Source organism: Typopeltis vanoorti, chromosome 22, assembly GCF_054136105.1.
Source record: "Typopeltis vanoorti isolate ZY-2024b chromosome 22, IOZ_Tvanoo_1.0, whole genome shotgun sequence".
Lineage (NCBI taxonomy): Eukaryota > Metazoa > Arthropoda > Arachnida > Uropygi > Thelyphonidae > Typopeltis > Typopeltis vanoorti.
The window spans coordinates 35033313-35059289 of NC_143570.1; the positions used below are offsets into that span (position 1 = coordinate 35033313).

The 25977-nt window shown below is 35.3% G+C and overlaps 1 protein-coding gene across 7 annotated transcripts in view; it reads left to right on the top strand.

Moving 5' to 3' along the window:
- The window catches only part of LOC150094297 (protein mono-ADP-ribosyltransferase PARP4-like), an 879331-nt gene that overhangs the window by 375814 nt on the left and 477540 nt on the right, over positions 1-25977 (top strand). For all 7 annotated transcript variants that reach the window (XM_090411811.1, XM_090411815.1, XM_090411816.1 and 4 more), the window contains exon 15: positions 15938-16102. In XM_090411811.1, coding sequence (XP_090267937.1) covers positions 15938-16102 — 165 coding nt within the window. The remainder of the gene's footprint in view (positions 1-15937; positions 16103-25977) is intronic.

Consider the following 25977-nt stretch of genomic DNA (forward strand, 5'->3'; position numbering starts at 1 on the left):
CGGTTGTGCAGATTGTGCGCTGCACAAGGGCGCTTGAAGATAGGGGCACCATTTCACCACGGGAAATAATAAAAAATATATATAAATTTTCTTATTCCTGAATTATCATCATCATCATCAAATTCCTGCCATGTAACCCTCAAGGAGTGTACAGGATATGATAGTACTACATGAAAAAAATTACATCATTACTAACTTCCTATCTACAATTTTCCTCCAAATCAGTCTGTTACTTGTCAAGACTCCAACATTATCAGATCTTACATTTCTGTCGTCTAAGGCACTTTGTACGTATCAATCCACCTATATCTTGGTCTTCCTCTGGGTCATTTCGCTGCCAACCGGGCAGAGAACACTTGTTTCGCTAATCTTTCTTCGCCCATTCTGTTTAAGTGACCATACCACTCGAGATTAGCTCTGCTAATGCATTCCTGGATGCTAACAATGTCAAGTTCTTTCCTAATATCCTCGTTTTTAATATGATATTGCCATTGATGCCATCTGTTCACGCCTATAATCTTTCTCAGGACTCTCATATGTGCGGTCTCTAGTCTTTGGTCAAGTGTTTTACTTCTGACCCAGCTCTCAGATCCATAAGTTAAAACTGGTTTGAACACTGTCTTGTATACAGCTAATTTAGTATTCCAACTAATTTCTCTCTTATTCCATATGAATTTATTCAATTGACTGCCCACCATACCAGCTTTGCTGATTCTGTTGTCTATTTCTATATTTAATTTACCATCTTCACTAAAAACCATGCCTAAGTAGCTGAAATATTTTACTTGTTTCACAGGTTCTCCATTCACAACACAGTTGACATTTTCATTGATTCTGCCTATTTTCATTGTCTTTGTCTTTTTATTGCTGACCTTCATACCATATCTATTACAACAGTTATTCAATTTAGTCAGAGAATCTTGCAGACTTGTAGCGGATTTATTTAGAAGCATAACATCATCCGCATAAAGCAAAGAGCTGATATTAACATCTCCAATTTTGATATCATGTTTAATACCACTTTCCTTCATAATGTGATCCATATATATAATGAAGAACAGAGGGGATAATGTACGTCCTTGTCTCACACCAAATTTAACATTAAACCATCTTCCTGTACTTCCTTCAATTCTAACTGCTGACTTACAACTCAAATAAAGACAAAGTATTGCTTGATATAATGCCTCATTGACACCATATAACTGTAGCATATTGAATAGCTTCTTTCTTGGCACCTTGTCATATGCCTTTTCCAAATTGACAAAATTTAAATATAGAGCTTTGTTATATTCCCATGCTTTCTTGACTATTTGTCGTAAAGTGAAGATCTGACCCTGACAGCCTCTATTTGACCTGAATCCAGCTTGTTCTTCACCAAGCTTTTCTTCCACAATTCTTCTCAACCGTTTCTCAAGTATATTTGCATAGATCTTGCCAGGAACACCTAGTAGGGAAATACCTCTGTGATTCTCGCATTCAGTTTTATTTCCCTTTTTATATATGGGTACTGTGAGAGTTCTACTCCATTCATCGGGAATTCGTCCCTCTGTCCAGGCTTTCTGAACTATGCAGTGCAGCCACTGTAAGACTCTTTTAGAACCATACTTCAGCATTTCTGGTCGAATATCATTTACTCTTGCTGCCTTTCCACATTTCCAGCCTTTGATGGCTTTTTCTACTTCAAGTATGGATATGTATCTGACTGTATGCCTGGTCAGTGTTTTTTACCACTGTACTGTCATCACTGCTTGTTTCATTTAGCAGTTTTTCAAAGTAATTACTCCATACTCAAGGATATCTTTTTCTCCTGCTTTCATGTCACCTTTATCATCTCTCACTCCTTTTACAGCACTCTTTCCTCCATTCCTAAGCTTCTTCAACAACCTCCAGAATATTTTGCCACTTTCTTGATATTTATTTTCTATATTCTTGCCAAAGTCCTCCCATAACTTTTGTTTAGCTAGTTTTACACAGTGTTTAGCATTCTTGCATTTGTCTCTGTATTCTCCAAGAGCACAAGCTGACTTATTTGCCAGGAACTTTTGATATGCTTTCTTCTTTTCCTTCACTGCCTCTTTAACTTCCTGTGTCCACCATGTAGTTCTAATTTTTCTATCTTTGCAGACAACTTCACCACATGCCTCTCTAGCTGAATCAATCAGGGCTTTTTTCAAGGCTTGCCACTGAATCTCCAAGGTTTGGATTCCTGTTCTCAAACTCTTTTATTTATTCTTCAGTAATCTTTGTGTATTTTAGTCTACTGTTCACATATGAGAGCTGCTCAACTTTTATTTGCTTTAAAACTTTCGTACATGTTATTCTTTTCAATAGCAAACCACATGTTGCAGGTGCAACATATGGTTTTGCTTGACCCCTCCCTATCATGAACGAATGAGTTAAAACTAAGAAATATATAGTGAATGCGTTTCAGATATTATGGATGTTGGTTTAAGAGAATTAGCAATTCAATTCAATTGTCAGCTTGTTTTGTTTGGGTCGTGTGATCTTTTTGTTAATACTGCACCAATCATATGCACTTCTTAATAGTTGCTTTTTCTCTACCTTCCTACAATCATGCACATCTTTCACTTCTCATTAGTAATTTGTCATGGATTGTTCTTTACGTATCTCACGTCTTAAATTACTGGTAATTTTTGCTTGATATAATGGGAAAGAAGATGACACTACAGTATTTGGGTAGATAACTTTGATTGCACACAAGGAAACCGCTCTTGAGGACAGAAGAAGTGATGGAGAATAGAAGCTTCTTGGTAAGTCATACCCATTTTCAGTTTTTTTTTTTTTCTAAAAACTTTAGTTTCCGAAAACCCCTGCATATATCTCGCAGCACGATTTTTTAGCTTTAATTTTGGGAAAAAAGTGCAAGTTATAGTGGAGTAAATACGGTAATTTTTAGCTTTCAAATTGTTAAGTATGGATCATTGGTTAAAGACTGGATTTATAAAACACACAAAAGAGAACAATATAGCAGATATAGAAATAAGCAATTTCACTCCTCTCATCAATGATAAATTATTTATATTAAGTAAAAATGTGTAGTATCTTTATAAATTTTGGTCTATTCAAAATAAATCTTTTTTTTTTTTTGTTTAAATGTACATCTAAATTCAAATAAAACAGACATTTACAATGAAATATATTTTTATTTATTTATTATTTTGATAAGGGTATTTTGAAAAGGTACTTGGTAATAATGAAAATTAAAGAAGGGGTACACGGATATGGAGGAGTCTTCAGTTGGAATTAAAATTGGTGGAAAAAATATTAATAATTTGAGGTATGCAGATCATACCACCTTGCTAGCAGAATGCAAAGAAGATTTGAAGGAACTTATTATGAAAGTTAAAGAAGAAAGTGCTAAATATGGAATTTAGCACTGTCTTCTTTAACTTCTTTCTCTTTTTTTTAACTTTCTTCTTCAAAATCATTAAGTTCACATGTTGTCTAACTTAACCTCAAAAAGACAAAAGTTATGGCAACATGTGAACTTAATGATTTTGAAGTAGATGGGGAGAAAATGGAAGCAGTTAACAATTTTGTGTTCCTAGGATCTCGAATTGATAAAGATGGTTATTGTACCGAAGAAGTTAGAAGAAGATTATTACTCGGAAAAAAAGCAATGACAAATTTAAGCAAGATCTTTAAATATTAAGATGTTAGCCTCACAACAAAAATCAGAATCGTGAAAGCAGTGGTATTCCCTGTGATGCTGTATGTATGATGTGAAAGTTGGACCCTGAGAATAAGTAGAAGAAAGATAGATGCATTTGAATTATGGGTTTGGAGATGCTTACTAAGAATACTATGGACTGCAAAGCAAACCAATAAATCAGTGATAGACAGAATAAAACCAGATTGCTCCCTTGAAGCTATGATCATCAAGCAAAAATTGTCATACTTCGGACATATTATGCGAGCAAATGACGGTCTGGAGAAGATGATGATGCTTACTAAAGTTGATGGAAGCAGGAGAAGAGGAAGACAAAGAATTAGATGGGTGGATGAAGTTAAAGAAGCAACTGGAGTGCGCTTGGAGGTTCTGAAAGATATGGTCAGGGACAGATCGAAATGGAGAGTGTATGTTCATGGAGTCGCCAGGAGTCGGAAACGACTCAGTGGATCATAACACAACACAGATATCTGAAGTTTCAGAAACACTGATCTATCCAAAAATATTTAGTCTGAAACATACGTGTATGTTACGATGTTCGTTTTCTTAAATTCCACTTCGAATTTGGATAGACAAAATAGCGTCTATCCAAATATGCACTTCTTACATTATTTACAGCGTTATTTCAATTTTGAATGTGAAACATATTGAGTGTATTGTGTATTCTGTGTTTAAGTGACTTTGGACAAGTTTTGACTTTGATTTTAATTATGTACTTATTTTTGGATTTTTGATAGACAAATAAAATTTTAAAGATAATAGTTTATAAATTATAAACATATGAATCAGCTGAGGGACCATATCTAAAAATCCCATATATATGTGAGGTAGACTATGGGCATGTCAGGTTGATGCGGCTCGAATTAAATTAATAGACATAGGTTATTTATGAGCTGCAAATCTCTTTAGATGATCTGTTTGTTTACACTCCAATTGGCCCTTTCTTGATACTTTTTTGGTGTATTTTTGCATCATTTCATTTTGTGCATTACAGTAACAGTGTTACTGTGCAGTTGCCTTTTGTTTTATAAGATATATTTATCGTTGTTTAGTAAATTTTTTCTGAATTTGGATTATTATTCACGTAAATTAAGTACATCTATTATATATTAACGATACCAAGCAATTTTATAAGCTAGGTTTTAATCCTTTTTCACAAGTAAGCAAACAGAAAGTATGTCAAGTTTGCACCTGCACGTAGTGCAAGACTGAGGCAACTCTTGCAAGTACTTCCCGCATCTATTATATTTTTGCTAAGTTTGAAAATCAGTTAAATTGTTTCATTTTAGTATCTTATTTTGAAAACAAAAGATTTTTATGTTATGTTGGGCAGATGTCTAGAAAATAAATAATTTTCAATAAGAGATTTATATATATATTTGTTCTTGTTCTGGTTGGAAGACATTGGGGTTGGGATCCTTTTACTAATTTCTTTAATAAATAATTTTAATGTTATAGAAATTTCTTAATTATTAAACAATTACCAGAATGTAAAAAATATTAAATAAATATCACTGAGAAATCAATCAGTGGCTAATATCTCTACATGTTAATTTTCAAAAAAAACCTAAAATGTAAGCATATTTATTATTCAAAACATCTGAAAAATGAAATTCTATAATAAAAAAAAATAGTCAGTTTTGGGCCAATCACCTTAAAAATAATAGTTGGTTAAGGGGTTAAAAAATAAGTTTAAGGGAAAATTGCAGAAATTATTATTATTATTTATTTTGGTGGACAACTTTTAATGCTCTTCTTATTTTAAAGTCTAACCAAGTGCTTTAACCCCTAGATGTCGGGGGGAAAAAATCCAAAGAAGTTATCTGGTGCACAAAACAGGGAAAGACAATTGCAACGAGTACAACTGGAACATAAATTGGCTGGATCACTGAATAAATTTTTAACTTCAAGACCACATAAAAAAACGAAGAACAGAAAGTTCTGACGAAGCAAATACTCCGTGTGGCTCTACTACAGAAAAAGAGAGGACACAAGATAACTATGAGGAAACAAATGTTACATGCATAAATGAAACTGGCCTCACTGAACTATCTACAGAAGTTGCAGCAGAAGAAATATTGGATTCCGATTCAGTGAAACACGAAACTTCAAATTTTACTTTAAATTTTAATGTTAATTATCCAGGTACTTGGCCGAATCATATAACTACCAAAGTTAGAGATTGTTTAGTTGAGCATTGCCTGCATCAAGTAGTTAATAAAGAATTTCCCAAAGATGAATCTGGCCGCATGTTTTCCAATTCATACTATTATCGAACTTTAGCAAATGAAGAAAAACTTTTATGAAGTTATTAAGTTTATTCAGAATCTCGAAATTCGGTTTTCTGTTATTATTGCAAAATATTTGATAGTCAAAATTCCCAACTTACTAACGAATACGGTTGTAACGATTTTTTCAAAACTGAAACCAATAAAAAAATTATTTGCAGTCAACAATGTCTGGAGAGCATCTAACGAATCTATCAGTTATATCAATTGAAAATAATATTATGGATTCGTTAGACATTAAAGATATTATTAAAAATTTTGTGGCGGCTAAAGCAAGACAGATAAATATGTAAAATTACATTTATGCTAATTGTTATATAGTTAAAAGCATATCAATGAATTTCAGTCATTACAATGTTCTACTACTGTTAAATAAAATTTATTTTTATGTATGCATATAAACTGTTTTGTACTTTTAACAAAGTAAAATTTTTTGCAAAAATTTTTCATGGGAACTTATTTTATGGGGGCACTGAAAAAAATTTTGCACAAGGGTGCCCCCCCCCCGAGGCATTTGACATGACAAGTGATTTTTAAGTTGCATCATATGGGTGTGGATAGCAGATTAGTGATTGGCTCTCTGGTAGATATCAGAGAATTGTATATGGGGAGCAGTATCAGGGAGTAGGAAGGTTACAAGTGGAGTTACACAGGTTCAGTCCTAGGACCATTGCTGTTCGATCTTTATGTCAGTGATATTGTTTAGTTGTTTGTAGATTATGTGAAGCGTGGGAGGGTTATTAGTAATATTGCTGATGCTTTGGCTCTTCAATAAGCTGGAAGGATGGGCAAAGGTATAGTGATGTCAGTTTAATGCAAGTAAATGTAAGGTTTTAAAATTTGGGATCTGCAGATGAGATGCTGCATACTCACTTGATGGAATTATTCTTGAAGAAGTGGTGAAAACAAGGTATCTTTGTGTGATTGTGGATAGAGATTTAAAGTCTGAGGTCATATTGCAAAGGTTGTGAAGACTTCTCAGAGAATCGTTGCAATGTTGAGGAGAACATTGACAATGAGAGATAAAAGTGTGCTCATTCCATCGTATAAAGCTTTGATCAGACCAACTCTGGATTTCTGTGCTCAGATCTGGTCACTGGGATTTAAAGGGAATGAAGTAACCTTGAATAGTGTGCAGAGACAGAAAAAAAAATTATGTCAGGACTGTACAATGTTGATTATGAGGATAGACTTTTGGGGGCGGGGGATATGAACCTGAATATCTCCTCATTGCCATTGGGCAATGAGGAGATACGAAGTGATTTAAAGGTGATTCTGATGTTGTGATTTTGAAAATTTAGATTTTTCTTATAAACCTTTAATATAGATGATAGCTATGACTTTACTGAAACCAATATTCTGTTCTGTTATTTTATTTTATTTTTTTAAGAATTTTATCATTTCTCTTCTTCTCATATCTTTTTTAAAAAGGTGCATGTTATTCATTGTGATTCACTTCTTTAGAAATGTTCAAGTTTCTTATTGAGTTCTTTTATCAAAGCTTCATTGACAACATGATGCACTAATAAGAAAATAAATAATTATTATTATTATGTGACACCTCCAGGGAGTCCAAAGACTCATCAAGGGAGGGCACCTACTCTACAACTCTCTCTCCAGCAACTACAGCGAACCATATCATCTACACCGATGGCATCTACTCCCCACCACACAACTAGTATTTTCACAGGTAATCACAAACATCCATGCCCATGGTGGGATTCGAACCCCAGCCTTTTGGCTGGAGAGCAGATACGCTAACCACTCGACCTACCAGGCCAGCGATAATATATTTATTTACTTAGTTTTGGATATTTTCTGGTTTTCTACCAGCTTTTCAGAGTACAAAACAGTTTGTCACAGTGCACAAATGACAACAATTAGGAAACAGTTTATCATTGTAACAGATAACATAAAAAATTAAATCCTAATTGATGTCATATGTTATTAGATACAGAGAGAGAAGTTAGGTTAACAAGTATTAATTTGATCTTGATTGATTGTGTCCTAGACGTGTGGTAAATCAGTCATGCTTGTTGAGGTTTGGGGAATGTAATGACTTTTGTGTAGCACTTTTTTTTTTCTTTCACATAATCAAGGCAATGTCTGCTAGTCCTGACTTGCCATAATGATAGTGCCAAATGTATTTCTGTTGTTCACTGAGGTAGATGTCAGCAGATCTTCCAGTTTGCCCATAGTAAGTTAGGTCACAACTACAGGGCACTTCATTTATTTAGCATTTTCTCTATTTTTTGAGGATTATAGCCATTGACTTGGCTAAAAAAAGTATAGCAAAGATAGGAGTGTACGGAGACAGATAACAAAAATAATATCAGGACTGTACAATGTTGATTATGAGGATAAACTAGGGGGTGGGATATGATCCTGAATATGAGCATTGGGCAGTGGGGAGATATGAATTGATTTAAAGGTGATTCTGATGTTGTGCTTTTGAAAATTTAGATTTTTCTTATAAACCTTTAATATAGATGATAGCTATGGCTTTACTGAAATCATTATTCTGTTCTGTGCAGTAACATTAGAAGAGATGGGTCAGTGTGTTAGTGTTTCTAGTACTGTTGTATTGGATGATGGTGTGATTATTTGTGCATATTTCTTCCAATATGTGTAGACTTTCTGTAAATGAAAAGGATAATGAACCATTTGGAAGGCATGTGCCTAATGTATCTGGAAAGGATACAGACAGTTATTTGGTTCTTTTTTCCATTGTGAAGTGTATTTTAGGATATTGGCTCTTTAAATGCACAAAATATGTATCTAATGTGTCTGTCCCATGTGACCAAATAGCAAATGTCTTTACAAATACAACCAAACCATTAATTTGAGCCATTGAGTGCTTGGTTCTCTAAGTGTTCTATGTAGAAATTAGCCATAGGGGAGGGTGAACCCATAGCTGTCCCATTTAATTGTATGTACAAAATATTTTTCACGTGAGATAACCACCTTGTACTGTGACTTTAAATAATTTACATATATGGGGGGATGTGACTTTTAGGAAATTAAATTAAAGATCTGGGTTAATAGTACCTTAGGAACCAGTGAAGTAATATCAAAGCTAATCATGGTCTGAATTTTATACAATGTGGTCATTTAATATACTTTTTAAGTGAATACGTTTTTACACAGGAAGAAGAGATACCTGTGTTGTGGATGGGGTTAATAATTATGTCATTGTTCAGCAACTTTGTGTGTAGGACTGTTTCGAGATCATGCCTAGGATGCAACTCATGTTGGATATCCAACCAAATTTACAATTTCTTTTTGAATTTTTATTTCATTTAATTTGTGTCTTAAATTCTGTTATTATTTTATGGATAAAATAATAACAGAATTTAGGAAATAGAAATTAAATTACATAAAAATTCAAGAAAGTGAAATTGTCAGAATGCAAGATTTAATGAAATAGTTAATGAAAATGAAAAATGAAATGAGCAATATGTGGAGTGATGATAGATGTCTAGTGGAAACTAATGAAAGTGTGCAAGAGAACAGAGTGAAAGAAAAAAGATATGAGTGATTCCAGGATAGCAGTATATGGAGACTCCATAATTAGAGGGCTAGTCACTTAGAGAATCCATAAGGTTTGCTATGCAGGTAAGAGAATGAGTAGGATAATTTACGTTGGGCATGAGGAAGAAACGAGCAAGAGAGTTACTCATAATTGTAGGGATGAATGATATAAGAAGGATATGAGGACGAATATCGGGAGACTATTGAAAAGAGTGAAACATAACAGTGTAGTAGGAAAGGTTATCAGTGTGTGCCAGGATATGGTGATGAGTTGGGACGGACAGCCAACATCATGAATAGTATGCTAGCAGAGCTGTGTGAGGAAAAGGGAGTGAAGTTTGTAGATGTATGGCATGTGTTTGAGAGAAGAATGAAGTTATACAGGCATTGATGGGTTGCATTTAAATGGCTTTGGAGAAAGTGTTGCTGGATGAAACTACAGTGTGTGATGCATGCAAGAGATCAGAAGAAAGAGATTAAGGGAAAAGTCAGGAGTGTGGTACTGACGAGCCAGAACTGCTTGGCAGTGGAAACATTAGTGAGAGATGAAAAGAGAGCAGGAATGCAAGAGAAACAGGAGAAGGGGTGGGGAGAGCTCGGGTGGACAGGGAAACATGGCATAGAGAGACTGGATGTTGAAAGAGGCAGTGAATGTGTGTATGAAGATGGAGTATATTGTAATGTGGGTGAGGTGATTGGGCAAGTGTAGTTGGGAAATCACAGCTGACACATGGCTTGTATAGGATATAGACCTAAAAATGAACTGCTATGTTTGTTTACAAATGCCAGAAGTATCAGAAATAAGGAGGATGAAATGGTTTCAGTGATTGAGTTTATTCGCCCCAAAATCATTGGAATAAGGGAAACATACTTGAATGAAGATGATATCGTAATGGAAATAGAAATCGAAGGATACTGTATTTTTTGCAATGATAGTAAGGGCAAGAAGGTGGGGGGGGGGTGCTGCTGATGATAGCAGGGAAATTAAGTCCACATAAGGTAGACATGAAAGGGAGAAATAATGGCAATGGTTATGAGGAAGTGTGGTGTAATGTGGAGGCTGAGAGGAACACGTTTGTTTGGATGTTGTTATAGGCCGGGAATGTGAAGGGTGGTGATAAAGAAATGTATAAACAACTTGGATTAGTGAACAAAGTGTAATTATTATGGTGATTTTAATTATGGTGGTATAGATTGGAATGAAGATATAGCATTTGGGAATAAGGAAAATGAATTTCTCCAGTTCTCGAGAGACAAATATCTCAGGCAGCACTGAAAGGAGGGCACATGAGGATCGAGAGTTCTAGATCTGATCATTACATCGGAGGATGTAATTGTGAAAGGGGTTTCACACTTTCCTCTGTTGTGTCGTCCTATCTTGCTGACTTGTCCATTTATGTTGGTTAGTTGAACTTATTCTTATTTCTTAATATTTCGTTTTTATTTGTCAGATGTTGATTGATACTGATCCGAATATAAAGAAATTTATATTATCCTGCACCACCTTATATTCAGATTAGTCTATATATTGTAGAGGAATCAATCATCAACTAACGTTTGCAATCTCACTTTTCTATAGGCCAAGGTTATTAACATCTTTTAAGGCTTCTGCAAGGTCCGATAAATTTTTGTGAGCGGTGTGAAAGAAAATCAGGCAAACGTCATATTGAATTCAATAAAACAAAACATTTAATGCAGGGTTATATAACTTGTACATCTAAGTATAACTTTCTAAACAAGATAATGCAATTGAACAAATCCAAGATATCTCTGAGATACAGGTAACTATTCAGTTAGGTTTTAAGATTAAAGCCAAAAGTCATAGATCTTATTATTCAAGAGATAAGTATTTCTATCACAACTTGTCTCTATTCTGTGAGACAATTCATATCATCTACACTTCGATTTAGTTCTAGTGCTCAGAATAGATATAGTGCATTAGGTATCAAACATTCAACTCTCAGTTCTCTATATTCTGTCGATTTACAAAAAAATAGATCTCGCAGTTCAAAGTTCCAGAATTCACAATAAATATTCTTATAGTTGGCTTTTCTAATTCACTTCTACTCTATAAACACTTAATTGAATTACAAGGCAGTTATCAATTCAAGGGGGAAACACTTTAGTGCTTCATTCTTTCGACTATTTATAGTTAAACGCCACAGTTAGGGTTTAGAAATATTATGCAGAACTAACTTTCATTTGCTTCACACTGGATGTAAAAAGGGTAAGTCTTACCGGGTTACAACTTCTGCACATTGAATTCACTTAGGCACATTTTCAAAATTCCTGTTAACTTATTACCGTGAGGAAACACAATTCAAAGAAATCTTCACTATGTTAACTGAAATATTAAACACAGAGCTTTGCAAGTCTTGACACATTAGATTTACATCATGTACTAATTCCTTATCTTCCATTATGTATTGACTTCAGCTCTGCAGTATTCTTCCTCTAATCATTAGGAATCTATCTTAACATTCCATAGAGGTAGTTTTAAATGCCTTTTTATTCCCGGTCCTTTCCTTGTCGATTTTTCCGCATATCTCAGCTCGCCGTTCGTTATACACACCCGGTCTCTTCGCTGTCCCTAAGCTTTCTCTTTCTGGTTTCTTTCGATTTCCAATTAACTGCATTTATTCTTCCCGCCAAAATCCGGTTCTAGCCAGTTCAGCTTACATCTACAGGTTTCTCTCCATATCATAGCCATCGTTCTAAGCACACGCTAACTAAAAACAACTCTGTTTCTCCTTTATTAGCCAATTAAATTCAGTCAGAAGAATTACATAAAATCATATCAGCAGAATTCTACATATATACATTCTCTTTCAGAAATAACAAATAAGGTAATAATCTGTAGTTCACATAAAATACATTTAAATATGATAAATACAAATTCTTATAATATATATGCACAGCTTCTTATAATATTTATACAGGAATAAATAAAATAAATTGAATGATATTTTAATGCAGAATCCTTTCAGTACTGATACATATTCTGGATTAAATATTTAGACAATAATAAACAAACTCAAAGTAATTATATGAATAATAATTTATAAGCAAGTGATTAACATCATATAATATTTACAAGTGTTGCTTAAGTTATGGCAAATTATGTTAAATGTGAATGAAGTATTATAATTCTCAAATATCTTCATTCACAATTTAACACCTCCAATTGCTGAAAGTAATCATGAAGTAATCACCAGTGTTGTGGCTAGTCATATGCAGATTCTTTTGAGGAAAGGATATATGTGGAATTATAAGGCTGGTGATAATAACAAGCTTAGGAAACAGCTTGGAGCTATAACATGGAACAAGGGGTTGAGCAGTAGGAAATAAATGCTGCATGGGAACTGACAAAGAAATATCATCAATGTGTGAATGTATTCCAAAGGCCAAATGGCTGAATAAGGTAGGTATAAAATGGATGAACGTGGAGCTTAAGCATGAAATCTGGAAAAAGAAAGTACTTTGGAGGAAGTAAAAGATGAATAATGGTAATAATCTGTCACATGAAGAGTATAAAGAACAAGTCAGTAGAGTGACTCAGTTAGTAAGGAAAACTAAAGTAGAGTATGAGCAAAAATTGGCAAATCAGCAAAGAAAAACCCTAGAGAGTTTATTAGAAAGTCTAGGACAAGAAGAAAGAATGATCATGGTAAGATGAAGTTACCGTACTTTCCGGTGTATAAGATGCACCCAAGAAATTTAATACAATTTTCTGGAAAAAACCTAAACTTTAAACCATTTCAAAATTGTAATTTTTTCGATGTTGAATCACATATTTATGAAAAGAAATAATTTTGTCTTCATATTCTTTTGGCTAATTTTTGTTTTTGTACACATACAAAGTCCACTGCGTTTCATAAAACGGTAACACCATGACGCACCACCTTTAAAATCTTCAATGTTATGCTCACTGGCTACTTTGACTGCATGTGTATGAATCATTTTTGTTAAAATGGCAATGCCATTTTGCCGATTTTCTTGCACCCATTTCGAAACTTCAGTCTCTAGTTCTGGCCACTTCGCAATTTTTCCATGTTCCGTGCGCTTTTCATTACGCAAATTGTACAAAATCTCCTTCTGACCACACCAAGTTCTAATCATTTTTTCTGTAGGCGGAGTCTTTCAGCTTCCCTATTCCCATGTTCTTCCGCATATTTTACAACCTTCAATTTATAACTTGAAGAATATGAATGTCGCCTGTTTTTTTCCATCACTAAAATCTACAGGGAAATATCAAACTGAACACAAAATATCTCAACATGTCAACTCAATACTGATAAACCTCGGTAACTGATTATTCGGATAAGATATTATGAAACTTGAATAGGGACTCCCCGTTCTTAGCCAATGATGCGCTAGACGTAACGTGAAGGTCACGCATCAATTTGATTGCACCATTAACTGCCTACAAAGATCTTGGAACATAAAAGGGAGTGCGTATGACTTTGAAAAGAGGAAACAATCTTTACCTTCATTATATAAGACGCACCCCATTTTTAAGATGAATTTTTAAAGTAAAAAAGTGCGTCTTATACACCGGAAAATACGGTAATGGATGAAAGTGGTAGAATGGTAACTGCTGCTTATTGACATCAAGGTTATTTATTTGAGGAAATAAATATCCTTGATGTCAATAACGCGATATGATTTGATAACATATCACCTTGAATCTTAAGGGAATGGAAAAAGGGTAAAATTGTTCTACTGCATAAAGGTTCTGATAAGGCAGCAACTTCAAATTATAGTCCAATCTGTATATCTGGAGTTGCGGTGTACATACTGAAGAAATTGGTTAGATTTTATGGTACAAAAATGGGTTGATAACAGTAGTATTTTCTGTGGTTATCAGCATGGGTTTGTTAATGGGGAGATCATGTTTCACTAACTTAGTTATGTATGTATTACCTTGGACAGGGGAGATGCATATACAGCAGTGTACTTGAATTTTGCAAAAGCTTTTGATAAACTGCCACACAACAAGCTGTTAAATAAATTGAAATAGATGGAACTGGATAAGAGACTTCTGAGTTGGATCAGTGACTGGCTGTCAGATAGGTATCAGAAAGTTGTATATGGGGTGCAGTATCCCAAAAAGAGGAAGGTCACTAGTGGTGTTACCACAGGGGTCCATGTTGGGACCATTGTTGTTCAGTTTGTATGTTAATGATATTGGGATGGGTTTAATTAGTAATATGCAGCTGTTTGCAGATGGTGCAAAAATGGGGAGAGCAATGCAGAATCAAGCAGATGTTATGGCCTACAGGAGGACTTGAATAGATTGCAAGAATGGGCAGGCAAGTTTAACTGTCAGTTCAATGTTGCAAAGTGTAAGGTTTTGAGATTTAGTAAGCAATGATGAGATGCAAGTATACATTTGGTGGGGAAACTTTAATGGAAGTAGAGGAAATGAGAAATCTATGAGTAAAGGTGGATGAGGACCTGAAATTCATTGGCCACATTGCACAAGTTGTGAAGACATCACATCGGGTAATGTCAGTGATGTGGAGGACCCTGACATGCAGAAATATATGTTTGATCAGACCTCATATGGATTATTGTGCACAGATTTGGTCACCTGGTTATCATGGTGAAGAGGATATATTGGAAAGGATCCATGGAAGATTCACAAAGATAGTCGGTGGTCTTTGGAATGTGGAGTACAAGGACAGATTTAGAGAATGTGAGTTGCAGTCTTGTGAATAGGAGTAAGGGGGAGGGGGATATGATTGAGACATATAAGCTAATCAAGGGTTGTTATTGGGTCAACATGGAAGAGATTTCAAATAGAATGAGATAGACAGGTAGAACGAGGCATTCTCTAGAAACTATATAAGGAGGGTGTGAGCAGAGTGAGGAGTAGGTTCATGAGAGTGAGGAGCATAGAGAGTGGTTGGTGAGTGGAATTCATTGCCTGAGTGTGTTGTGAGTACAGACACATTGAATCAGTTTAAAGCACAGCTGGATGAGCATTGTCTGCAATAGTGTGTACCTCCCACGATGAGTCTCTGATTCCATGGAGGTCACTGTTAATAATAATAATTAACTAATAAGTTAACTGGTGACAGTGCTACTACTTGATATTTTTTAGAAATGAAGAAAAGATGGAAGAAAAAAAAATTATTATTTTTTTTTTCATAAAGCATGCTGAGGTTGAATTGTTCATATGGCTATATCTCACTCTTCCTTCAGTATTTATGGATGTTTCCATATCATTTTATTTTGATTTCTTCATTTGGATTCCTTATTCCTTTTCTTTTAAATGCCTTGAATTACAAGCTGATCTAAGTTTGCCCTACTGGACTCAGTCATACTAAATGAAATTATTCAGTGATATTGAATATTTGTTGTTTATTAATTATTAATGCTAAATAACACTAAAATGTTTTTATTTATCTGTTATTATTTTTAGGATGTGTTTAGAGTGAGTGTAGGAAATTTGCCACCAAAAGCAACTGTATTCATTCTCATTGATTATGTGATGGAATTGCTTGTGGAAAATGATTTAATTTGCTTTAGTCTTCCTTCCTCTGTTGCTCCCTGGTGTAAAGAACATATACCAAATCAAATTTCCCAGGTAATATATATAATTTATTATGTGGAACACATTCGTGTAATGTATAATAAATTATGTAAAACTTTTATGTCATATTTCATTAATAATGCATTGCATAGATGTTTAAACTTTTCTTTTGCTAGGCTGAGTTTATTGTTTGCATGATTCAGTAAAATATAGATGAGAGCAAGTACATAATTTCATGTAACTAAGATATAGTTTCTAGTTATTCATGACTGTTAAGTCATTATTTCCTTGATTGTTTCCTTAAATGACTGGACAATATATTATGGTAATCTATTCCAATATAAAATTTCCTTATTAGTATCTTTATATAAAAATATAATTTCATTTAAGTGAGATGGCTTGTACTTCTATGTTTTCATGGTAGAGTAAGTGGTGTATGTGTTGGCATTAAGAATGAATTAGGCAAAGCGTTGTAACTTAGTTGTTACATGTGCACAACTCATTGGGGGAAGGATGATAACATAGATGATGTCCATATGTCTTGTACATGTGCGAGTTGCATAAGCAGTTTTCTTATAAATTAACCTATTCATAATATACAATTTGACACTATAGGTTTATGTGGCACAGTACATAAATATAGCTTAAAAACATGATAGCTATTTTTGTGATGCCATTTTAAGAGGTTAAACAAAACCAAAAGCTAAAAATCATTCTTCTGAAATGCATGATATCATTTCAAACGATGAAACATTTTTCTTAAACTTATTATTTTCAAGTTTTTCACGCAGATTTATAGGTCATGATGTAGGTATACACAAAATTGAGGCACATTACTTCATTAAAAAATGTGGGCAGACAGTGAGAAGTAGCTGTGCTGTTGGATCAACTACTACAGAATTGATATAAATGCTATAAATTGAATTATTTCAAAAATAATGAATGGGAAAGAAGGGGGGCATTCAACTATATTATGTAAATTTGGCATGAAGATAAACTGCTTGAATGTGAGGCAGTTTGAAGTAGAATCATGTAGGGAAATATCAAAGTGGAAAATTGCACATTGTGACTTTATTATTATTATTATTCAGGCCTCCATGGAGTCAAAAGACTCATCGTGGGAGGTCCTTCCTAAGAACATAAAGTCTGTCAAGACTCATTGAGGGGAGGTCCCCTCCCACTAAGAAACACAAAGTCTATCATACCACTCTTCAAACTCATTGACCAATGCATTCCGTGGTTTCTTTGCACTCCATGCAAAGAAACCACTCCTCACCCACTTGCTCACAGTTTCCTTTCGTAACTTCCAAGGATGGCCTCTTGTCATCACTCCTTCCCGCTGTTCAACCAAGTGAAAAAACTAACCAGTGTCAACCCTGTAACCACCTCTCAACAGTTTAAAAGTCTCAATCATATCGCCTCTCCTTCTCTATCCACCAAACTCTGCAGTCCACATTCCCTCGCTCTCACCACTCCATCAGGCAATGCATTCCACGGTTCAATCGCCCTCCATGCAAAGAAACCACTCCTCACCCTCTTGCTCACAGCTTCCTTTCGTAACTTCCAGGGTGGCTTCTTGTCATCACTCCTTCCCACTGTCCAAGCGAAAGAACTCCCCAGTGTCAACCCTGTAACCATCTCTCAATAGTTTAAAAGTCTCAATCATGTCACCTCTCCTCCTTCTATCCACCAAACTCTGCAGTCCACATTCCCTCAGCCGATCCTCATAACCAAAATTCTACAATCCTGAAACCATCTTTGTCATCCGTCTTTATACCCTTTCCACAGTTAACTTATCCCCTTCAAATCCTGGGGACCAAATCTGAGAACAATAGTCTAAGTGTGGTCTGATCAGAGACTTATACAACGGAATGATAACCCTTTTATCTCTGCAGGTCAGTGTCCTTCTCATAATTGCAGCAATCCTCTGTGTTACCTTCACCACCTTTGCAATATGTCCCCTAAATTTCAAGTTTCTATCAATCATCAACCCCAGATCTCTTGTCTCCCCTTCTTCCTCCAGTATAACTCCTCCCATAGAGTATGCAGCATCCCATTGATGTTTCCCAAACTTCAAGATCTTACATTTTGTCGCATTAAACCAACATCCCCATTCATTGCCCATCTCTCTAGCTTATTCAAATCCTCTTGCAGGGCTACCACATCTGCACTATTACTAATAATCCTTCCCAGCTTCGCATCATCTGCAAAGAACTGAATATCCCCTTGTAATCCACTGGCAATTTCATTGATATAAAGGTTAAACAATATAGGTCCTAGTACTGAGCCCTGTGGGACCCCACTTGTAACCCTCTTCCTCCTTGAAACTGCTCCACCATACACTACTCCCTGATACCTATCAAACAGTCAATCCTGAATCCAGTTGACCAATCTGACATCCAGACTCATGTGCTGCATCTTAAATATCAGCTTATCATGTGGCACCCTGTCAAATGCCTTTGCTAAGTGTATTTTCTCATTGATAGTGCAGCTAATGAATGTGTAGAGGAACTCTCTAAATTATTAGAAAGGATAACCAACATTAAAAGGATGGAGAAACTTTTTTGGGGGGGGTGAATCATAAATAATGTATATATCATACTTTGCTTTGAACTCATTCACAGTCATGGCACCCACAACAGACTCTGGCAACGTATATTCTACTCATTCACCACTCTCCAAGCAAAAATCCTAGTTCTAACACCCTTTCTAACTACACTCTTGCTCAATTTCCATGGATGGTCCCTAGTTCTACCACCAGCAGAACTGTTATGAAAATTTTCCTCTGTATTAGTCTTGTAAAAAAAACCTTGAGTAATTTGTATGTCTCAATCATATCACTCCTTTTCCACTTGTCGACTAGTTGTTGTAACCCACAGAGCTTCAACTTATTCATGTAAGATTCATTCTATAATCCTTTCTTTTAGGCTTGCACAGTGAACCGAGTACATTTTTGAAAACTCTGTATATATAGAGCATATGCTCCAGAAGATGACCTTGATATAAAGGTCAATACGTCAAATGTAGAGTTTAGTTATATTAAACTAAAGTTTTACTCAAACACAGTAGTGGTCTCCATAATTTTCAACATCAGGTCTCTACCCAACAATATAGCCGATAAAATACGATTAGAAACTAGTAATGTCCTGAACAATAAGAAAACCATACATAACAATCTCACAAAAATGGAACTAGCAGCACTAAAGTCATTAAAATCAACCAAGACATAATAATAACGAAATCGGATAAAGGAAATGCCACTGTCGTCCTTGACAGGTCAACATGCATACTTCAGATGAATCAATTAGGCCGATAACAACACCTACAAGCTGGTAAACTATAACCCAACAAACAGGATAAAAAATAATACAGAGAAACTACTTAAGTCTGTCACTTCTTGGCCACCAGACATGGTTAAAAACCTCATATCCCACTATGCCTGCTTCCCCCCCCCCCAGAATATATGGTGTCCCGAAAATACACAAACAAAATGTGCCGCTCCGATCTATTGTGGAAGGAATAAATAGACCAAGTTACCACTTAATCAAGAAATTAGCGTCGACACTCAAGGTAGGTCATTCCCCCTCCTACATAAAGAACACACAACACTTTATAAACAAAATTAAAAACATAACACTCGACAAAGACGACTTATTAGTCAGTTTTGACATTTCTGACCTTTTCACAAATGTCCCCATCAATAACACAATTCTCTTACTACAGAACAAATTTCCCTCCGACATTACGGCCCTCTTTGCCCACGTACTACACATGTGACAAAACAAATTTTACCTACAAAAAGAAGGTACATCCATGGTCTCCCCACTATCCCCCCCCGAATCGCTAACTTTTACATGGAAACTTTTGAGCAAATGGCTCTTGATTCCGCCACTCTAAAACCTACAATATGGCTTAGATACGTTGACGATATGTTCGCTATCTGGTCGCATGGCTGACAAATGCTAAACACATTCCTTAGCCACCTGAACAAACAACATGAACGCATACAATTTACCATCAAAATTGAAAATCAGAACTCGCTCCCGTTCCTAGACACACTAATCACACATCTTCCCTCAGGCAGTCTATCTTTCACAGTCGACTGAAAACCAACACACATGGGTCAATATATACATGCTAATTCATACCACCACCCATCACAAAAATATGGAGTCATTAACACCCTTAAAAACAGGACCATAACAACTTGCTCTAACCAGCAAGCCCTGAAGCAAGAACTAAAAATTATCAGCGACACATTCATAAATAATGGCTATAACAAAAATACTATCAATAAAATACTCCATAAAACATCAACAAAAAGGAATCTAGATTGTCATCACTCCTTCCCGCTGTTCAACCAAGCGAAAACCATAAGAAAACCATAGCCATCCCATACATTAAAGGGTTATCAGGAAAAATCAACAGAATCCTACACCATTATAACCTCATTGCCACCTTTAAGCCACCTACTAAACTTAAAAAATATTCATCTCCTCTAAGGACCCTCCCATTGGCACATCCTGGAGTTTATTTCATCCACTGCACCTGTAACTTACTATACATTGGTGAAACAGGATGTACAATCCCTATACGTAAGAAAGAACACATAAGACACATTAAATATAACCATTATGGTGAAGCAGGCCTCTCAGATCACGTGCTCAACACCTCACACCAAATCGACTGGAAAAAGCACCTGCTCTTTACACCATACAAAAACCTGGTACGAAAGAAAATTTAAGGAAACCTGCGAAATTCCGATAAACCACCCAAATATCAACAACAATGGTGGCATGAACATTCCAAGAATCTGGAAGGTACACATTCAGCCTACCTAATACATAAGATCTGCATAAGTCAGGACTCTAGCCAACTTCTAGCTAGTATTAGAAACCTTTCCATACCAACTGATTGGAATGTACATGCATAATCATATATGTATATGTATATATACACACACACACACAGACTAGTTGTTATGCCCAATGTAATTCTACAACCAACAGATAATATTAATAATGGGACTCTAGCATTGATGTATATTCTTTTTTTTTTTTTTTTTTTTTTTTTTTTTTTTTTTCACTAGAGGTCAGGCCAACAATTGTTGTAACGGTTGGTCAGTAACTTTAACAAACCAGATAGATTGTAGCATAACTTGTTCTCTGTATATAGTGCAGCATATGCTCCAGAAGATGACCTTGATATAAAGGTCGAAACTTCGAATGTAGAGTTTAGTTATATTAAACTAAAGTTTTACTCATACATGGTAGTTGTCTCCATAATTTTCAAAAATGTATTCATTCCATAAACCTGCTGCCATCTTCGTCACTCACCTCTCGATCTCTCCACCTGTTCTTTATTGCTAAGAAATTCAGGTGACCAGATCTGTTAGCATTAGTCAAGATGGTGTCTTATCAAGGCTTGATAAAGATGAATAATAACCTGCTTGTGTCTGCTCATCAAATTATTCTTCAGAAACCAATCCTGCTGAGAATTCAACTGCATTTCCTATTTCTAATCTCCTTGTCTTTTGTACCTGCTTGCATCTACATATTATCAAACATAAGATATTTGATTAATTACTGTGTTCTCTCCACGTGAAATTTTAGAAATATTTATGCTCAGATATGGAATTAATAATATTTATCTTATGTTTGGGACCATTGTTGTTTGACTTCTGTATTAATGATACTAGAGCCTATAATCTTTGTTCCAATGGAGCCTCTTTTTTAAATGAACTGAACCATCACAACATCTTCCTATCCAATGGCTACAGTGATTACAAAATTTAAAAAATAATCAGTCCCCCCCCCCCCACACACACACTGTTCCTTGGCCATCTCTTCAGAAGGATTTCAGGAATACTATCACCATTCCCTATGTCCGTGGCACATCTGAAAAAATATATAGCCTGGTTGTTAAAAAAGTACAACCTCTACGCAGCTTTTAAGCCCCACAGGAAACTTGCTCTACCAAAGATCAGCTCTCCTCCTCTCTCAGTGCCTGGAGTATATAAAGTACTTTGTTCCTGCAAGTTGGCTTATTTTGGACAGACAGGTAGATCAGGCACTGTCCATTTAGATGGACAAACTCACAGGATCTTCTGGAAGAAAACCACCGTGCTCCACCATAGTAAATTTAATAAGGAAAGACTTTTTGGAATCTGCAGCAGCACTCAGAAATCAATCTAATCTCAATAAATACAGATGCATAAAACTTCCCAAAATTTGAGAAACAATAACTATAAGAGGTCCTAGTTTACATTCTAGGCTCCCTACAAACGCCCAGAGAGGCGCACCACTTAGGTAGCACTTTAGAGTCGCCCATATGTTTCATTTAGTATTGTGTTGTCTTTCTGTGTGTGTTACAAGTGTTATTTGTACTCCCTGAAGATATCTCAGTGACTGAGATGAAATATTGGAATCATTAAAGTTAGTTTTTAATCCTTTCCTAGTGCTGTGAATACTCCATTAAACCTCCAACATGAGACGCAACCATTGTTCTGTTACATTCTGGCTACATATCAAACAATATAATACAGGGTGTTTCAAATTAAAATACCCCTATTCAGAGCAATCTGTAGAGAGAACCAATAGTACAAAATACCCTCAAACGCGAGGAATACCCTAACCAGATCAGGAGAAATAGATTTTGACAATAAAAATACTAGTTAAAAAGTTACTGATAGGGGAAATATAGTACTCCGAGTGAGAAAAGATAGCGAATTTCGCATATCCCAAATCATATGGTGGTATAAATAAAGTAGCAAGACTGATTCTACACTCAGTTGATTTGTGTGATGGGATTCACTTTGCCTATGCACCTTGCTTGTAAAGTATTTCTGTAGGAATAGGAAAAATTCTGCAGCAGCACTTTATGAGTATAGATGCCTAAAAAAATTGCAAAAAGGCCCATTGACATCAAATGCAGTGTGTTGTTTGGTTCGTTGATTTGAAGACAGAGGCAGTTTGACAGTCTAACCAGGAAGAGGTTGTAAATTTGAAATTCTGTTCTGAAAATATGGGACTTGCAACTGCAGTTGTTGAGCAGTTAAATGAGAATGCTGTAGGGTCATGCAGTGCATGTGCTATAACAAGTCAATTAGATTTTCCATACAAAACAGTATGGAGAACTTTGTGTAAAGCATTGCAGTCCTATCCATATAAACTCAACCATGGTGAAGAGTAACAAATGGGAGATTCCAGCATCCAAGAAACATTTGTGTTGACATTTCTGGCATGCATGGAGGTGGATCAGGAATGACCTTGGAACATTCTCTGGAGTGAAAAAGCGATTTCATGTTTGTGGAACAGCAAACATTCAGAACTGCTGCATCTACAGAGAATTCCCATGCATTTCAAAAGGTTTCCTTACATTCACTAAAGGTCATGGTATGGATAGTACTTATAGCCAAGTTCATTAACAGGCCAGTTGTGTTTGAAGTAAACCATCAAACCAGACTTGTGACTAGAATTGGCATGGCTGCATGTTGTCCAAACAGGTTGAACAGTTTTGTCATTGCACAGCTGCAGCAAAGAGGATTCTTAAACACAGCAGTATTGATACGAGATGGAGTACTCACCCACATGACGTTTAACAATATTGCATCAACATTTCACAGAGGATAGACTAATCAGTTGCTCATTTTTTATGAAATGGCCACCATGTTTGCCAGACCTTAACCCCTATGACATTTGACGTTGAGGTTACCTCAAAAGCATAGTGCCAAAGTTCTTTTCCTGGCAGATTTGAAAGACAAAATTGAACATCACATGCTGTAGACAATGCAATATGGCATATCAGATATTGGTTTTGCACAAAGACCAACATATTGAATGTCACCTCCATTGATCATCCAGATATCCTTGCAGCATGTCAACTCTGTGATATTTTTTATTATTTAAAGGTCGCAAGACCTATAACGTGACATTACCATGTGTGGGAAAATGATTAAGGGGAAAAATATAAACTGTTGATATGTTTCTTGTGGGAAAAAACAGTATGAGAGAGATTGTTCCAAAGAATAGAGGTGGTTGGAATAAAGGAATCTGATGTGAAGTTGGTTCAGTGTGTTTGAAACTGGATAGTGTATGGGGTTGGCCATATGCTTTTTTGTATCACATTATTTATAAGATGAGCAAAATAAATATGATTGAATAATTTTGTTTGTTGTTAACTCTGATTCATTTCACAGTTACATATCATCCAGTTCACATTAATGTAATTTTCTCTGCTCACAGCACCATATTTCCCCTATTGTTTTTGTCAAAACCTCTTCACCATGATCTGGTTATGTTACCACTAAGTTTGAGGGTATTTTGTGCACTGATTCTTTGTACAGATTGTTCTGAATAGGGATACTTTAATTTGAGACACCTTGTACGATATAAGTAAAACGAGAACTTACTAGAAATTGAAGCTAGTATTAATTTTATTCAAAAAAAATCTTCCTAAAAATATTATTAGATAGACTGGAAATTATGCAAAATGTTTTCTAGTGACTACTGGAAAACACTTGGAAATGAAAGTATGAACACTGCAGAATAAAAACAATATAAAAACTGAAGAGGGTTGTTCTGCTTTGTGGAGTAATCACTATTAAGTTTATAATTGGGATAACCAGCATTAAAGCAGTGGTAAAAAATATCCAAGAGGTATTCAGTTATCAGTATGTTTCAGTACTACAAGCAGTGGCGTATTTAGGTATAGGCCGTATAGGCTCAGGCCTAAAGCGGCAAATTTTGAGGGGCAACTGAAATTTCCAGGCTCTCATTTTTGTAATTATAACATGTTCCTTATATTCCGCATCTACTCACAAGTAGAGAAATATTTTTCTTTTCCTCATTGTAAGTTTAGTCTGCAAGCATATTGGCATGTAATCAAATTCTACATAACTATACAGACCAAGACACATGCACAGAAAGATACTGTATTGTTGTCAGTAACTTGACACAAAGGCAATAGGGATTGTGGTCAGGAGAGATTGATGCTAATTAATTTTATGTTGGTATTATTCTTACTAACTGTAACAACTTTTCCTCCTTTTTTATTTCAAATTCAAATTAAGAATTAAGATTGTTAATTGTTGCACTTCCTTCAACTCTTTAGTTCAGTATCCTGATATCTTTTTTTTTTAACTTTGTGGCAGTTAAGACATGCTAAATCTGAAATTATTTTTAGAGTTTTCAGTGCCCTTGTCATATGTTGTCATCAGAGTGGAGGTGATACTGTTTTATTGTTTTGCTTTTAAAAAGTTATAAATTGTGTAAATCATTCTGATACTTCCTGCGTGTTTTAAATTACTATTTAAATTTTAAAACATGAGTGGCGGTAGAAAGCGACTTAGTGGTAGTGAATATAAGAAGAGGAGAAAAGAAAAGGAAGCTAAAATTAACGAAGTAGTATCAAGGACAAGAAAACTGGACAGTTTTTTGTGTCGGTATCTGCTAATAGTAATTGTGATTTGGAAGAAGAACAAGAAGTGGTTGACAAGAAGGAAATTGAATCTGTTTCAAATGATGTCCCTACAACAAATCCCAGCAATTTGGCAGCACAGGTGATAGTGAGTAATGACCCAACTGAGTGGATTCTAAATAATGTAACACGCAAGTATATCGCAGTTAACCAGCTTCCACAAAATTTAGACAGTGATCATTCAAAATCACAAAGAGCTTATCCAGACAAAGTAAGACATGTTTCTCAGAAACTCATTGAGAGGAATCTGATTAATGGCAAAAAAATAATAAGAGATTTTCTGAGAAAGTAATCAAATTTATTGTGGAAGAACTTAAAATAACTAAGTACTATTCCATAAGTGTTGACTCGACACCAGACTTGTCTCATGTTGATCAGCTGTCCTTCATTATACGATATGTGAAAGAACATGGAACTCCTGTGGAGAGAGTTTCTGGCGTTTCGTTCCTAAC